This window comes from Carcharhinus amblyrhynchos, chromosome 2, assembly GCF_965287045.1.
Source record: "Carcharhinus amblyrhynchos chromosome 2, sCarAmb.v2.hapA, whole genome shotgun sequence".
Classification (NCBI taxonomy): Eukaryota; Metazoa; Chordata; class Chondrichthyes; order Carcharhiniformes; family Carcharhinidae; genus Carcharhinus; species Carcharhinus amblyrhynchos.
In genome coordinates, this window is record NC_137325.1 from 108,146,942 (window position 1) to 108,164,287 (window position 17,346).

Below are 17,346 nucleotides of genomic sequence, written 5' to 3' on the forward strand. Positions count from 1 at the left end.
TCCAGTAAATTTGTCAGACACGACTTCCCTTTAATGAAACCGTGTTGCGTCTGCCCTATCAAGCAATTCCCTTCAAGATGCCTCGCAATTTCCTCCTTAATGACTGATTCTAACATTTTACCTACCACAGACGTTAAACTAACTGGCCTATAGTTCCCCGCCTTTTGCCTGGCACCCTTCTTAAACAACGGCGTAACATTAGCCGTTTTCCAATCTTCCGGCACTTTCCCGGAATCCAGCGACGTCTGGAAAATAACCACCAAGGCATCCACTATAACCTCCGCCATTTCTTTCAGAACCCTCGGATGCATTCCATCCGGTCCTGGGGACTTGTCCACAATCAGCCCCTCCAGTCTGTCACGCACCACCTCTCTAGTAACAGTAATGTCATTAAGACCCTCCAGTCCTACCACCTTTCCATCGCTAACACCCGGCAAATTATTCACGTCCTCCTCCATGAAGACAGAAACAAAAAAGTTATTCAAGACCTTAGCCATATCCCCATCCCCTACCACTAGGTCCCACACTTGTCTTCTCCCCCTCTCCATAGCACACAACCATGCCATTTAAATCGCTTCTTTGCTATTTTCTTCACTGCTTCCACAATTTTCACAGACCTCCTGATGTATTCGTTTATGATCCTGTCCTTCTGCATCACCTAACACATCCAGATCTGCATCTCATGCGCATCCGATCATTGTCCCTTCACTGTCGCTGGGTCCAGGTGTCAGAACTATCTTCCTAACAGTGGGTGTACTACACTGGGTGGACTACAGCAGTTCAAGAAGGTAGCTCATCACTACCTTCTCAAGGGCAATGCATACTGGCCTTGTCAGTGATGTTCAAATGCCAAGAATGAATGTAGAAAAAAAATTGCAGCCCTAATTAAATAATTGGGATCTGATCTGCATATTTGAAAAAGGATCCCACCATATCTTTGCTCACAATAATAGGTTATGATTAGGATGTGGCAAAGAACCACCAGGATCAGCAGACAAGTGACTGCCTGATTGTAACTATCTCCAATTTGACTAGCCATTGAATCGCGATGGGTATTCTCACTTGCCATGATAGCTACCTCAATTCATATTATTATTATTGAACAGAGAACAACCTTCAATCTATTGATCATGTGACTTACATCCTCCTGTTTTGGCAGATGATATAATGGGATTACAGTAGAAGTTGACAATACATTAAGCAGTTAAAAAGCCAAGTAAATAGCACTGACTATATAACAGGCAAGTTCGTGTGAATGCAATTTGTTCATTATATCTAACAACTGATATAAAGTTGTCGCACTATGAGAATGTTGAATTCAATGAAAACCTTACATTAAGGAAAAGGAAAAGTGTACTCCAACAAATAGAAAGCTGTTTGGTGTATTTCATAGAATCCCTACAGTGCAGGAGGGCATTTGGCCCACTGAGCCTGTGCCAACAACAATCCCACCTGGGCCTAACCCCATTACCCCACATATTTACCCTGCCAATCCTGCTGATGCTGATGGGCAGTTTAGTATGGCCAATCAACCTGACTCACACATCTTTGAACTGAGAGGAAACCAGAGCACCTGAAGGAAACCTACATAGAGACGGGGAGAATGTGCAAACTCCACATAAGCAGTAACCTGAGGCCGAAATTGAACCCGGGTCCTTTGCACTGCGAGACAGCAGTGCTAACCACTGTGTCACCTCCACATTATTCAATGTGAATAAATAAAAATGGATTTCAAGATAAAATTATCGATTCCAGTCATTGGAAAGTGGACTTTTAATACAGGCTTGTTATAAAAGATTTAATATGTGTTATTGATAGCTCTGCATGTTAAACTACATAAACATATTTTGCAAGAGTATGTCACTTGTTGCAAAGCATCTGTTGCACACCACAGGCTGTTTATGGCTCTCTCATTAACAGAGAAACCATTTAAAGCAGACTGTTAAAGAACAGAAAAGTTGAATATTTTTAAAAGGTGAGAAACATGTAAATTTTGACGTTTAAAGTGGCTTCTGTGCGCTCACGCAAGGAACACAGAAGGTTATCATGTAGGTATGGTAAGGAATTAGGATGGCAAATGGCATATAGGCCTAAATAGCAAGGAGACTGGACTACAGGAATAAAGAAATCTTGCTAGGGTTGCACAGGGTTTTGGTGGGACCACCTCTGGAGTGGGTGCTGTTTTAACCTTCACATTTAAGAAAATATATTTGCATTGGAGTAGAGCTATAAGCTGTATCTATTTACTCACAGGGAAGTTGATCACTATGTGATGAAACTGAAATATTTGCCTTAATCAAAAGTCAGGAACTCCAGTTCCTGATCAGCCTCAGGCCTTTAGTGCATTCATCAGCCAGGAAATAGGCATACATGCATGGTTCATTTATTTTACCTTCTTTAGACTGGGTCTGGTCTTGTGCACCAGTGCAGAAGCAAGGAAGAACAAATAGTATGAAAAGCAAGTCAGGTGACAAGAAGTGGAACACCATTATCAAGTAGGGAGGCAGCAGATGGGAAATTACAGACTGGCTAGCCTGACTTCGGTCATTGGCAAGATTTTAGAGTCCATTACTAAAGATGAAATCGCAGAATATTCGGAAATGCATGAAAAATTAAGACTGAGTCAGCACGGCTTTGTCAAGGGGAGGTCATGTCTGATAAATCTGTTAGAGTTCCTTGAGGAAGTAACAAGGAAGTTAGATAAAGGAGAACAGTGGACAGGATTTATCTGGATTTCCAGAAGATCTCTGACAAGGTGCCACATAAGAGACTATTAAATAAGTTAAAAGCCCATGCTGAAGGGTAAGATAGAGGATTGGCTGACTAGCAGAAGGCAGAGAGAGGATAAAGGAGTCTTTCTCAGGATGAAGGCAGTGACTAGTGGTGTGCCTCAGGGGTCAGTGCTGGGACCACAACTTTTCTCAAACAATTAACAATTTGGAAAAAGGAACTGAAGACACTGTTGCTAAGTTTGCGGATAATACAAAGGTTATTTAGAGGGACAGGTACTATTGAGGAAGCAGGGAGGCTGCAGAAAGATTTAGTCAGGTTAGGAGGGTGGGCAGAGAAGGGGCAAATGGAATACAATGTGGAAAAGTGTGAGGTTATGCACCTTGAAAGGAGGAATGGAGGCATAGACTATTTTCTAAATGGGAAACTGCTTAGGAAATCAGAAACACAAAATGATTTGGGAGTCATTGTACAAGATTCTCTTAAGGTTAATGTGCAGGTTCAATCAGCAATTAGGAAGGCAAATCGATGTTAGCATTCAGGTCGAGAGGGCTAGAATACAAGAGCAGGGATGTACTTCTGACGCTGTATAAGACTCTGGTCAGACCCCTTTGGAGTACTGTGAACAGTTTTGGATATCTAAGGAAAGACATACTGGCCTTAGAAAGGGTCCAGAGGAGATTCACAAGAATGATCCCTGGAATGAAGAACTTGACGTATGAGGAACAGCTGAGGACTCTGGGTCTGTACTCAGGGTTTAGAAGGATGAGGGGGGGATCTTATTGAAACTTCCAGGATACTGTAAGGCCTGGATAGAATGGATGTGGAGAAGATGTTTCCACTAGTAGGAAAAACTAGAACCAGAGGGCACAACCTCAGGCTAAAGGGACAATTCTTTAAAACCGAGATGAGGAGGAATTTCTTCAGCCAGAAAGTGGTGAATTTGTGGAATTCTTTGCTGCAAAAGGCTGTGGAGCCAGGTCATTGAGTGCCCTTGAGACAGAGATAATAGGTTCTTGATTGATAAGAGGATCAGAGATTATGGGGAAAAGGCAGGAAAATGGGGATGAAAAAAAATCAACCATGATTGAATGGTGGAATAAAGGGCTGAGTGTCTTATGGCCTTATAGCTGTCTCAAGGAGTAGGACACAGGGGCTGGGGTGGGGTGGGGCGGGGGTGGGGGGATGCGGTGTGGGGTAGGGGGGAGTAGCGAGAAGGTCCCAAACTAGGGATAGTTTCCAGAAAGAAATCCCAGGTAAGGGACAAAAACAGGGATCAGGAAAATGCCCATTAAGTTAAGCTAAAAGAAAGGAGCAGAGAAATATGGTTCCAAGTTAAGGAAAGAGCTGAAGTGAGCTGAGGGCTTAAGAGAAGCCCTGAAGATCTGAGAAGGCAGCTGAAGGTTGGTGACTCCATGCCGCAGGCTAGTGATGCAATGGTGTTCTGCTTGGCATGGCCAAAGATATGAAATTGTGTTTGGAAGGTGATGCTTGAATGGAAATCCAGGGGGAAGGAATCTTGGAAGGCGAGATGTAAACTACGTGAGGTGAGCCATTGTTAAGTCTGCCTGAGCACGTGCGACCTTTGGAAAGAGTTCCAAGGCAAGATCTTCAAAAATAGGGATTGGAAACCCTCATGAGAAAAGTGAAGTTTCAGTAAGAAACTGCGATTGATAGATTTTCTGGTCTCAGGGAATGAAAGGATATAGAGGGTGGGTGGGAAAATGGAGTTGAAGCCCAGGATCAGCCCTCATCATTTTGAATAGTGGAGCATGCCCCATGGGCTGTATGGTTTACTCCTGCTCCTATCCCTTATGTTCTTGTGTTATCATGAGCCTCACCTCAAAGCTGGCACTAGGTGACTCCATCTGTTGACCTCCATCAATCTAAGTGTTATGTAATTTCACTACCAGTTAAACAGCCCAAAATCCTAACAAACATAAATAGATTCAGAGTTTATTGTGCATGAAATGTTATTTTGTTAACTCTATATTTTATATAAATATATTTGTAACAACATGCATCAGTTTTTCAAAGGTACATCACTCATGCAATATCACAGATAAGTAAGCACAGTTATTTCTGGCTAAAATAAAGGGAGCTCTTTAGGTGCTTTAATCAGTTAATTAATATGAATGCAAATGACTGATGTCATCATGTATTGGCCAGTAGAAGCCAGTTTTAAACATGGGCACTAAGTGGGGCTGACCTTACCAGCGCCTGGTAATGGATGGGGCGAACAAGTAAGGTTGTGCGAGAGACAATAAAATGGGATTCGCGCCCTGTTTCTCACTTATTGTGATCTCACCAGATCCGGATTTCGGGCGTGAACAGGAGGTGGGCCTGAAGGGTAGGTTCGGATACATGTGGATTTTGCAGGTCCATTTATGGGCTCAATGTTTCTGATATTAATCGATGCCCACTCTAAATGGGTGGAGGTGCACCTGATGACATCCACAACATCACAGAACATGATAAAGGAATTTAGGCAATTTTTTTAGTATTCATGGAATTCCAGATGTTTTGGTAATGGACAATGAAACTCCAGTAGGGAATTTAGGACATTTATGTAAACAAATGGAGTCCAACATGTCTGCACAGTCTATTCCCATCCATCATCAAACAGATTAGTGGAACAAGCAGGACAAGTTTTTAAAAAGAGAATGATAAAACAGACCAAGGAGTCTGTAGACACAAAATTAGCACATTTTCTTTTTAATTACAGGATGATGCTACACATAATGACAGATTTAGCCTTGGCTGAGTAACAGATAGGCACTCACCTATGGACCAGGCTAAGCCTTATCTGCCCAAACTTAAATGGAAGAGTTGAAGAAAAGCAAGAGGCCCTAAAAATGGGCTATGATGAATTAATAGCTGGTAGAGTATTTTCATTAGGAGACACAGTCCAAGTGTGAAATTTTGGAGGCAGCACCCCATGGACATCGAGATGTTTTTTCTTGAACAGGGCCAGTGTTCCACAGAATAAAGGTTGGGGACAAGATCGTAAAGAAACATATAGACCACCTATGCCATCGGGAGCTGTTGACGGAAGAAGCCAGCTCAGCGAGTATGCAATTTGGGCCCTCAAGTACACTGAGGAAATTCAAAGCAACTCAGGAGGCTCAGAAACAGCATATGAGATTTCCAACTCAGAAATGGAAACAGAAACAATGGAATCCCAGGCAGAGGTCATCATTGAGGAAGAACCAGCTCCAATGATACTTTGATGATCATCTAAAGAGAGCCACTCAACGATCTGCTATGCTTCACCTGATCAGCTGGATTATTAAATAGCAAAAAGGCCACAGGCCAAAAGACGAAGATGGCCCTGGCACCCAAAGAGTGAGAGAGAGCCCTTGACCTCAGCTAGGGTGGGGTGTGATAACCCCCAGGACTTGCATGGGGAATCACTGATTGACCTCCCTACAGGACACGTTGAATACGAGCTCCCTGGAGATTGGTAACTAACGAACCAAGTGGAACTCATAAACTGAGCCTTTTTCAAAGCAGATCCCTGAATGGGGCCGTTATTGCATTGTCCTGGTTAGGATCAGTTTGTGTCCACTACAGGCTTGTGTTTTGCTTTACTTTATTTTGTGCAATAAAGCGCTGTTCCTTACAGGTATCTCCTAGAATTATTATATCCATGTTCAATGAGACGGTGCCACAAAGCACAGTTTGTGGAAACCTCCTCCCATGCAGCAATGTCAATTTGTCCCCTTTTCAGTGAAGTCCTTAGAATGTCCTTAAAACATTCGCTCTGTCCTTGAGATCGAGTGTCACCCTTAAAAGGGGATCCATTTCAGAAGTCAATTATTTGGCAGGCCGATGGGGTGTCCAGTGCAGCCGAGTGGATTTTGAATGATCGTGGTTGCAATGCAGAAGAATGTGAATATTGCTGAAAAGGCAGACCAGCTTCAACAACATGGCTCTCTTTTCAGCAACACTGAGGAAGTGACTTTGGTGAGGATGTTGGAGTTCGTTCATCTGCCTTGCTGATAAAAGCATGATTATAAGGCACAGTGTGAAATATTTCCAAATACAGCAAGAACTGGACAATATCCAGGCTTGGGTGTACCACATAAGCACCAGGCAATGACCATCTCCAATATGAGAGGATCTAGCCATTGTTCTTGACATTCAATGGTATTTCCATCCTCACTACCAACGTGTTACCATTGATCAGAACGTAAACTAGCCGACCCACATATATATACATATACTGTGATATATATTGTGGCTAGCAAAGCAGGCAGGAGACTAGGAATCGTGCAGTAAGTAACTCACCTCCTGAACCCCCAATCCTGTCCACTATCTACAAAGCACCAGTCAGGAAACACGTGCAGCTCCAACAATATTCATGAAGATTGACACCATCCAAGATAATACAGCCCACTTGATTGGCACCACTTTCACAAACATTCAATCCCTCCACCACTTACAAGCAGTGACAACCATGTGTACAAATCGACAAGATGCACTGCAGGAACACACATTAAAATTATAGAATCATAGAATCGCTACATTGCGGAAAGAGGCCATTTGACCCATCGAGCCGGCACTGATAACAATCCCACCCAGTCCCAATGCCAGTAACCCCATATATTTACTCTGATAATTTACCTAAGGGGAAATTTAGCATGATCTATCAACCTAACCCACACATCTTTGCGGTGTGGGAGGAAACTGGAGTGCCCAGAGAAAACCCACACAGACATGGGGAAAATGTGCAAACTTCACTCAGACAATTCACTGAGGCCATAATTCAACCCGGGTCCCTGATGCTGTGAGGCAGCAGTGCTAACCACTGTGCCACCCTAGTTGTTCTTAAGAAGGTGGTGGTGAGCTGCCTTCTTGAACAGTTGCAATCCCCGAGGTGTAGGTGCACCCAAAGTACAGGACAGCTTGGGCAGCAGCATCCAAACCCACAACCACTATCATCTAGAAAGTCAAGAGTAGCAGATACCTGGGAACACCAACACTTGGAGGTTCCCATCCAAGTCACTCAACATCCTGACGTGGAAATATATCACTATTCCTTTATTGGCGCTGGGTCAAAATTCTGGAATTCTCTTCTGAACAGCACCTTGGGGTCTACCTACACTTCAGGGACTGCAGCAGTTCAAGAAGGCAGCTCACCATCACCTTCTCGTGGACAACTAGGGATGAGCAATAATTACTAGCCTAGCCAGCGATGCACGCATCCTGTAAATGAATTAAAATAAATTCACTATCTGGGCTGATTCATGAAGATGACCAGAAAGGTACTGACTTCCATTTAATGGTACTTCAGCATGAGTCACTGTCTGTAAGCTGAAAGGGCTAAGTAGAGGAACTCAAGAAGTGAAAAATATGGGAGTGAAAGCCATTAAATGATGGCAATATTTTGCTTAACCATCAGTGTTATTTATTAATGGAATGAGAAATGCTTAGGATGCATTAGCTGCATCAGTGAAAATGTAGTAGTGAGGTGCACATCCCGTGAGAATTTTAAGAAAATATTACTATTATAAATATTATTATAGAATTTGGCAAGTTTCTTAAGATAGATAGAGCAAGATCAAAAATGTTGGCAGCAACAACATTCAAGCTATCCATCAGTACAGTAAATCAAGGCCAAAATTATAATGTGCCTAGCACTTCTATGCCAGAAGATTCACTTTGTCAACATTTTCAGATCACAGGAGCATTTTGTGCCCTATAAAGTGCCTCCAACCCCTATTAACCGATTAAGCCATAAAACACTACCATTGCTACCATTGCGTACTTTGAATCCAGACAGCAGACACTGTAAGCTCTTCCAGTTCATTCCCTTTAAAAATGGCAAATCAATTAAATGCTGAAAAGTGCCGAGCAAAAACTTTGTGTAGCTTTAATCAGTATCAGAATCCCCCATAGGAAATGATTGAAGAATTGAACCCTGGAGATGAGGGGGTTGGACTATGAAGAGAGATTAAATAGTCTGGGTCTGTACTCGTTGGAGTCTAGAAGGATGAGGGGTGATCTTATAGAGACGTATAAGATAATGAAAGGGATGGATAGGTAGAGGTAGAGAGATTCTTCCCGCTTAGAAAGGATAGCAGGACTAGAGGGCACAGCCTCAAGATAAGGGGGGGGGGGCAGTTTAGATCGGAGTTGAGGAGGAACTTCTTCACTCAAAGGGTGGTGAATCTCTGGAATTCTCTGCCCGTTGAAGTGGTGGAGGCTACCTTGCTAAATATATTTAAGTCACGGGTAGATAGGTTTTTGACAGACAAGGGAATTAAGGGTTATGGGGAGAAAGCGGGAAAGTGGAACTGAGCCACGACAGATCAGCCATGATCTTATTGAATGGCGGGGCAGGCTCGAAGGGCTAGATGGCCTACTCCTGCTCCTATTTCTTATGTTCTTTTGTTCTTAATTGAAGCAGCAATGCTTGTAAATCTTAATCCATTTTGCTCTCCACAACTTCAATCAACCATAGTCAAACTACCACTAGCTGAAATGAGACTTTGTGCCGGATTCCACAGACCTTTAAAAATGGTGGAAGTCCTGCTCTCCTTTTCGACGGATACAATTCATGCGGTGGGAGAACTGAGTGGGCCATGATTCAGGATTTACTTGATGGCCTGCTTCCTATTGTATTAAAAGAAGTGGCTGCTGAGATAGTAGATGCATTGTTTAAATTCAAGCCAGGCAGGTCAACTCTAATATTTCAAGGCATTGTTATGAGGAATGAACCAGGAATGGCCATTCTCCAAGTTTTTCTTTTGTATAAATTGTTGCTCCCTTTCACTTGATATTCTTGTGAATCTGTCCTGATAAATGAAAGGCAAAAAGTTTTATAGCATGTCTCTTTTCTTCAGGAATAATGAAGTTCCACTTTCCTGGAACCATTGTTGTAAACCTTTCCTGCACTCTCTCTGATGTCTTCATATCTTTCTTAAAATGTGGTGCCAAATCTTGGGTGCGTTACTCTTGCTGAGACCAAACCAGAGCTTTATACAAGTTTAACAAAACTTTCTTGCTTCTGTGCTGTATGTTCTCATCAATAAAGCCAAGGATGCTGTATACCTGATTCCCTGTGATGACTGTTTGTTAGGTGGCATGGAGATCTGGTCTTCCTGATTGCAGCCAGCACAGACACTAACCTCCTCAGGGCAAATCAACCTAGTTGTGAGGGCCTTAAATAGGCAATAGGCCACTTATTTTCATATATCAAGGACCTAAAATCTGTTTCAGGCACTCTTTTGCCCTTTATGAATACGATGGGTGAGAGACTTATGGTTCATAACAAGCATGCATTTCCTGCCCATCATACTGGAGCTTAAGTGATCTTTTGAATTATAAGATTATGTCCTCTACTGAAGGGAATAGCAATCCTCTAACTACCTTATCAATTCCCTTTTTTATTTTAAATGCCTTAATAAAATAACCTCTTAGCTTTCTCATCTTTTGGAAGTCAAAAACAACCCCATTGAGTTTTCACATGAGGTTTCAATTACTGCAGATAGACTGTGGAAGTAGTAATTTCATAGAAAGCATTAATGTAGTTATTATTAAGATTATCGAAGGCGAAGTCAATACCCATCTCTTTTGTAGAGGGGGATAGGCATCATTTTTTGATGAGTGTTTCTTTGACTTCTAATCGCTGTGCAATGACACAACCTACAGATTACTTTCCAGCTTTTGTACAAACATTATTCATCCTAAATTTATTACGATTTTTAAATGTCTTCTTTGTAAGGAAACGTCAAATGCTCCAAGCACTGAACTGCAGTCTGGTAGCCTTGTACTCTTTAAACTGTCCTTCAGACTATTGATAAATGCACATTCAGTACACAATCTGCGTGATTTCTAATCACTTTTGTATCCTATGATTCTCACCTAGTGGAAAGCTGTCACTTAACAAACATACAGTTTCCATTTGCAATGTCCTATGTACTGAACATGGCAGGAACAGTGCTATATACCATACAGATTTCAGAAATATAAACATTACTGCACGTCAATATTTTATACAGGTCAAAGCATCTTTCTATTTTCATGGCAATAATTGATGTGGTGCCTATTCTTCCTTTTACCATTGGCTCATTGTCCATGACATTAGACTCCCAATATTGATATTCAACCTTTAAGGTGAAGCTTTAAAAACTTCTACTCTGGGAATGGTTGTATCCTCTACAGATATAGGTCAGAATTTTAACTCCCCGCCCACCACGGGAATCAGAGTGAGTGAGGGGCGGACCATGGAAAGGTCGGTTGATCACGGGTGGGATTTTACGGTTTTGGGATGTGCAAGTCATAAAATCCCTAAGTTATTTGAGTGTTTTTAGCCTAGAACAATTAAAATCAATCTCTTCAAATATATTGCAAGCATATTGTAGAATTTGCCCTAAAATTCTGGAAGAGGGGTAATCAATTAAGGTTGCAAGATTCAGTTTTTATTTAATTAATTTCTCAAATTTTACTTCTCACTTACCTAATGTCTCTGTGTATGAAGCCCTCCATCCTCCATAAGTATAAAAGCTGTTTATTTTAAACACGAGGAACATAGAGCTACCGGTACTCCTCAGAACTGCTGGAATTTTTGAGCCACAGAATTGACCTAAGAGTGGTGCCAGCGTGTTTAAGCCATCATAGACAGCCACATAGGTAGAGGTGCACGATGATGAAGTCTCAATGTCGAATTCATTGAATCTAAGGAAGAAAATAACTTTTTAAATGCAATCTCATATAACAGTTATGATTTCTATTTAATGGATATTTTGGTTAAAATGCTTTTCTCACATTTAGAACATAGAACATTACAGCGCAGAACAGGCCCTTCGGCCCACGATGTTGCGCCGACCAGTTAAAAAAACAATGACCCTCTAACCTAAACCAATCCCTTTTCATCCATAAACCTATCCATGGATCTCTTAAACGCCCCCAAACTAGGCGCATTTACAACCGCAGCAGGCAGGGCATTCCAATCCCTCACCACCCTCTGGGTAAAGAACCTACCCCTGACATCTGTCCTATAACTACCCCCCCTTAATTTAAAGCCATGCCCCCTCGTGCTAGCTTTCTCCATTTATTATTCTATGGGATACTGAAGTATAGATCTATTCATGTTAAATAACTCTGTGCCTCAGCCTGAATAATACAGAAAAATACTCAGATATTGTGAACCATGTGCATAGTATTATCAGTAATATAACTGGCTTCTGAACTAACATTTAATTCTGCGAGTCCATCCACATAACTTGAAACTCTTATTTATAAAATCAGCCAAGCTGTTTTTTTATTAATCAGTATTTTATAATTAAGAAAATTCATATTGATAAAGAAAGATTTGCATTTTTTGTAGTACATTGTTACATCTCTGGGCAACAGTTCAGGCTATTTCACAGAGTCATAGGATGATACAGCAGAGAAGCAGGCCATTCAGTGAATCATGTCTATGGTAGGTTCTATGATACAATGTCCAATTAGTCACATCCTTCCCTTTGCACAAAGCCCCAATCGCAGAACTCCAGAGTATTCCAAGTGTGGTCTCTCCAATGCTATGTGACATCTTATTGTTGTACTCCAATCCCCTTGCAATAAAGGTCAATGTGACATTTGCTTTCCTTATTGCTTGCTGTACCTGCGTGCTAACTTCTGGGGTTCCTTGTATGAGTATACCCTAGTCTCTGACATCAACATTGGCAAGTTTCACTCCTTTTAAGAAATATTCCGCTTTTCTATTTTTACGATCAAAGTGTTTCTCACATTATATTCCATTGACCATTTTGTTGCCCACACATTTAACATGTCTACATCTCATTTCAGCCTATTTGTATCTTATATGCAGCTTAAATTTCCCAGTTAGCTTTGTAATCTCTCTGTCTCTTCATCTAAGTCATTGATTTAATTGTAAATAGCTGAGCAATGATCCTTGCAACATTCCACTAGTCACAACCTTTCAACATGAAAATGTCCCATTTGTTCCTACTCTGTGTTCCCTGTCCATTAACCAATCCTCTATCCACCTTACCCCCAACTTCATGAACTCTCATCTTGCATACTCACATTTTATGTGCCACTTATATCATTAGCCAGTTGATTTAACCAGGTAGCTCAGTTATTTATTGAGTTGACTTGTTAAGCAAGCATACATTTCGTTATTTTGAAATGCAGTGACAGCTGAATAGGCAAATATAATAGGCAATATTTACTGTATTCCAGACAGGACTGGTTAACCTCACAAAGTGCATTAATACTCTCTACACTCCCCTGTGCAGAAATTGAAAGCTTCAGTAAATGAGAATTATTTGCCTACCAACTTCATCCGATAATTTGCTGAGCCAGAAAGCCAAAAAGCCAGGTCAGTGATAAATTAATTGATCTCAGTTGAAACAGCGACAGGAATCCCACAACTGGCCTTAGGCTAGGAAAGGGAAATCTGAAAGGGTTCTTGTTCCGAAAGAATTTGTACATAGAACATAGATCATAGAACATTACAGCAGAGGAACAGGCTCTCTAGCCCATGAGGTTGTGCCGAACATGACGCGAAACTGAACTAATTCCTTCTGTCTGCCCTTAGTCCATATCCCTCTGCTCCTTGCTTATACATCAGCTTATCTAAAAGCCCCTTAAATGCCCTATCATGTAGTGGAATGCTTGCTAAAAATGTATGAATATTAGATGAGAAAAGGATTGGGCTCAAATAATATCCCACTGTGTTCATATTCTCTGATTGAGCAGATAAACATTTATTGATTGTTACATGTGGATGTTAGTCATGTCAGCCAAGTATCAGACTGGTGGCCATGAAACTATACTCCTACCAAAGGGTGAGATTTCTTTTTAAAATAATACAGAGAAGAATGTTTCTTTACTTACTTCAATTTAACAATCCTGTTCTCCCCAACAATGATGTGGTATGCACAATTGACGTTGTTGTATACACTGCTTGCAGAGGACAGGCTGGCGATACTGCCAGATGGTCCATGGAATGTACCTCCACAGGCTTAAAATAAAGAGCCACAATTGCAATGAGCAACTAGTCTCTCTTATTTATGAAATAATTTACAGCATTTAAGACATTTCCGTTATTAAATTGATGCTATAGATTATTACGTTTGCTGAAAAAGCAATTAAAGTATAGCTAAATCAATATTTACAAACAAGTTATAACACAAACACTTCATTGTAATCAGGATAAACACACAAGAGAGTTAAAACTGAACTGACCAAGCACGAATAGCACACCGTTGTGAATACTGAGTATGTTATTGTGCTTTTCATAATATGTAGAAATATTGAAATGTAGGGTGTTTGTTTTAATGCTTGCATTATCTTTTGTATCTGAAGAGATCCCAAAGTGGATTTTTTCCTTTTATTAAGGATTGGGAGGCAAAAGAGGAAAAGGTACAACTATTGTCAGAATGTGGTAAATTGGTACTTCTGCCTATCTGACGTCCAGGAGTTGAATCCACTGATCTGGTTAAAGAAGGCTGCTGCATGCCCTGGACTCCCTGTCTTCCAATCAGCAAATGTGATAACTATTTTCAGGCTTTAGTGTAATTTGCATAATGTTCATCACCAAGAGTGGTTCAGTGTCACCACCACTGACTGAGCTGCCCAGGTCCTGAAAGACAGATCTGCTTCATAACTTACGCATTTAGTTTCTTAAAAGTGCTTCTCCCCTTTCCCCAGAAAATGGCTAGAGAGCTATTGAGTGAATTACTATGACAATTTAATGCATCCATTCATAATTGGATGGAGGTTCAAATGGGCCATACGTAGCCAATTTCTTAACCTATGCAGGTTCCCCACCTCATCACACAAATGAATACTGAATGGTAATCAAAGAGAAATCAAGGCTCATATGGCTTATGAATTTAGAATAGGTCACTTGTCCACTCAAATGGCCGGCTGTCGCTGACAAAGGAGGAACCATCCAAATTGATATCAAAATGACTCAGCCCTAGCATGGAATTTATTTTAGAAATCTTGTCAAGGTTATTGCAGCAACACCAGAATTTTCATTTTCGCTAAATGGGCATCTGAAGCCTACATCTTAATCTTTGCAATTTGGCAAAATGGTACAAACCTGACCGGAAAAGTGATTCACTACTGTTAAGGAACAATAACAGATTCTTTCAGTGCTGCACATCACCTTCTTTACAGAAAATATTGACATTTTATTCCATCAAGAACGCTTTGCAGTTATGGATTTAGCTTTATCTTTTGAACAGCTTGTGTATTTATACCGAAAGCCAGCTCTGTGTCAATTGTTGTGAGTTTCATTAAATCTGGTGAAGATAATTGTTAGAACATAGAACATTACAGCGCAGTACAGGCCCTTCGGCCCTCGATGTTGCGCTGACCAGTGGAACCAATCTAATGACCCTCTAACTTAAACTATTCCAATGTTATCCATATGCCTATCCACTGACCATTTGAACGCCCTTAAAGTTGGCGAGTCCACAACTGCTGCAGGCAGGGCATTCCACGCCCTTACTACCCTCTGAGTAAAGAACCTATCTCTGACATCCGTTCTCTAACTACCACCCCTTAATTTATAGCTATGTCCCCTTGTGTTAGCCATCACCATCTGAGGAAAAAGGCTCTCACTGTCCACCCTATCCAATCCTTTGATCGTCTTGTATGCCTCAATTAGGTCACCTCGTAACCTTCTTCTCTTTAATGAAAATAACCTCAAGTCCCTCAGCCTTTCCTCATAAGACCTTCCCACCATACCAGGCAACATCGTGGTAAACCTCCTCTGCACCCTTTCCAACGCCTCCACATCCTTCTTATAATGCGGTGACCAGAACGGTACGCAATACTCCAAGTGCAGCCGCACCAGAGTTTTGTACAGTTGTATCATGACCTCACGGCTCTGAAATTCAATCCCTCTACTAATAAAAGCTAACACACCGTACGCCTTCTTAACAACCTTATCAACCTGGGTGCCAACTTTCAGGGAGCTATGCACATGTACCCTGAGATCTCTCTGCTCGTCAACACTACTAAGAGTCCTTCCATTAGCCCTATATTCTGTACTCCTGTTACTCTTACCAAAGTGAATCACCTCACACTTTTCCGTATTAAACTCCATTTGCCACCTCTCGGCCCATCTCTGCAAACTGTAACATCCATCCTCACTGTCTATAACTCCTCCAACTTTGGTGTTGTCAGCAAATTTACTAATCCAGTTAACAGCCCTTCACATTAAAAACATGCTGCACAATGTGTCAACATGGTACAGAAAATGTACTATTCTTGGATGGTTATTGTAAATTCTGCTTTAATTGTAAAATTGGCAAGCTATTTTACTGTTCCTATGGGGCTAAGATGGTTCCTTCCTCATCCTGCATTTTTCCACAGGAGTAGATTACAGTGAATGTTGAGCTATTAAAACAATCTTTCCAATATTTAGTAACTGATTTTATCTCATGTGGTCAGATCAGAAAGGGATAATTCCTAAAGAATAGAATTATAGCACTAACAGATGTAACCTCGGTCGAAAAGTTGGGATAACCCGCAGTTCTTAACTTAAAAAATGACTTGTACTCCATATATAAAAGATACATTATCTAAATCAACGACAAAATTCAGAGGTTAGCGTGCAAAATTAAAGCACATGGGATTAGGGGTAATATACTGACATGGATTGAGAATTAATTAGCAGTCTAGAAACAGAGAGTAGCACGGGGATCAGTGCTCGGGCCCTAGTTACTCACAATACATATATCAATGATTTGGATGTGAAAATCAAATGCAACATTTCCAAGTTTGCTGGAAATGTGAGGGGTGAAGAGGAAGTAAAGAGGCACCAAAGAAGATGAATTAGACAAGTTGAGTGAGTGGACAAATACTTGGCAGATGCAAAACATGGATAAGTCTGAAGTTATGGACTTCAGTAGGAAAAGCAGAATGGCAGAGTATTATTCAAATCATAGAATTCCTACAGGGAAGAAGGAGGCCATTTGGCTCATGGAGTTTGCACCGACTCTCTGACAGATTGCCTTACCCAGGCCCACCATCCTGCCCTACTCCATGGCCAATCCATTTAACCTACACATCTTGGGAAACTAACAGGAAATTTAACATAGCCAATCCACCTAACCTGCACATCTCCAGTCACATGACATGTGGAGATGAAAAATATATACTTTTTGTAAAGGGAGTGCAGAACAATTAAACAACAATATTACCCAATTAAAATTGTAAATTCTGCAACGAACCATTCACATGCTAAATGGTGGTAGATTGAGAAATGTTGATATACAAAGGGACCTGCATGTCCTTGTACACCAGTCACTGAAAGCAATTATACAAGTGCAGCAAACAGTTAGGAAGCCAAATGGTATGTTGACCTTCATTGTGAGAGGATTTGAGTACAGGAGCAAATATGTCATATTGCAACTATGCAGGGCTTTGGTGAGACCACACCCTGGAATGTTGTGTGCAGTTTTAGTGCCCTTACCTAAGAAAAGATGCAGAGGGAGTACAGCGAAGGTTCACCAAAATGATTCCTGAGAGAGCAGGATTGTTGTGTGAGGGGAGAATAGGTTAACTGAACCTGTATTCACAGAGTTTGGAAGAATGAGAGGGGATTGCATTGAATTCTGACATGGCTGGACAGGCTGAATGCAG

General features: G+C 41.2%; 1 protein-coding gene across 1 annotated transcript in view; it reads right to left on the bottom strand.

Moving 5' to 3' along the window:
- cubn (cubilin (intrinsic factor-cobalamin receptor)) overlaps positions 1-17,346 on the bottom strand; it is a 327,704-nt gene that overhangs the window by 60,961 nt on the left and 249,397 nt on the right. The window contains exons 56-57 of the mRNA XM_080214655.1: positions 13,582-13,708; positions 11,195-11,412 (exon numbers count right to left, since the gene is read on the bottom strand). Coding sequence (XP_080070781.1) covers positions 11,195-11,412; positions 13,582-13,708 — 345 coding nt within the window. The remainder of the gene's footprint in view (positions 1-11,194; positions 11,413-13,581; positions 13,709-17,346) is intronic.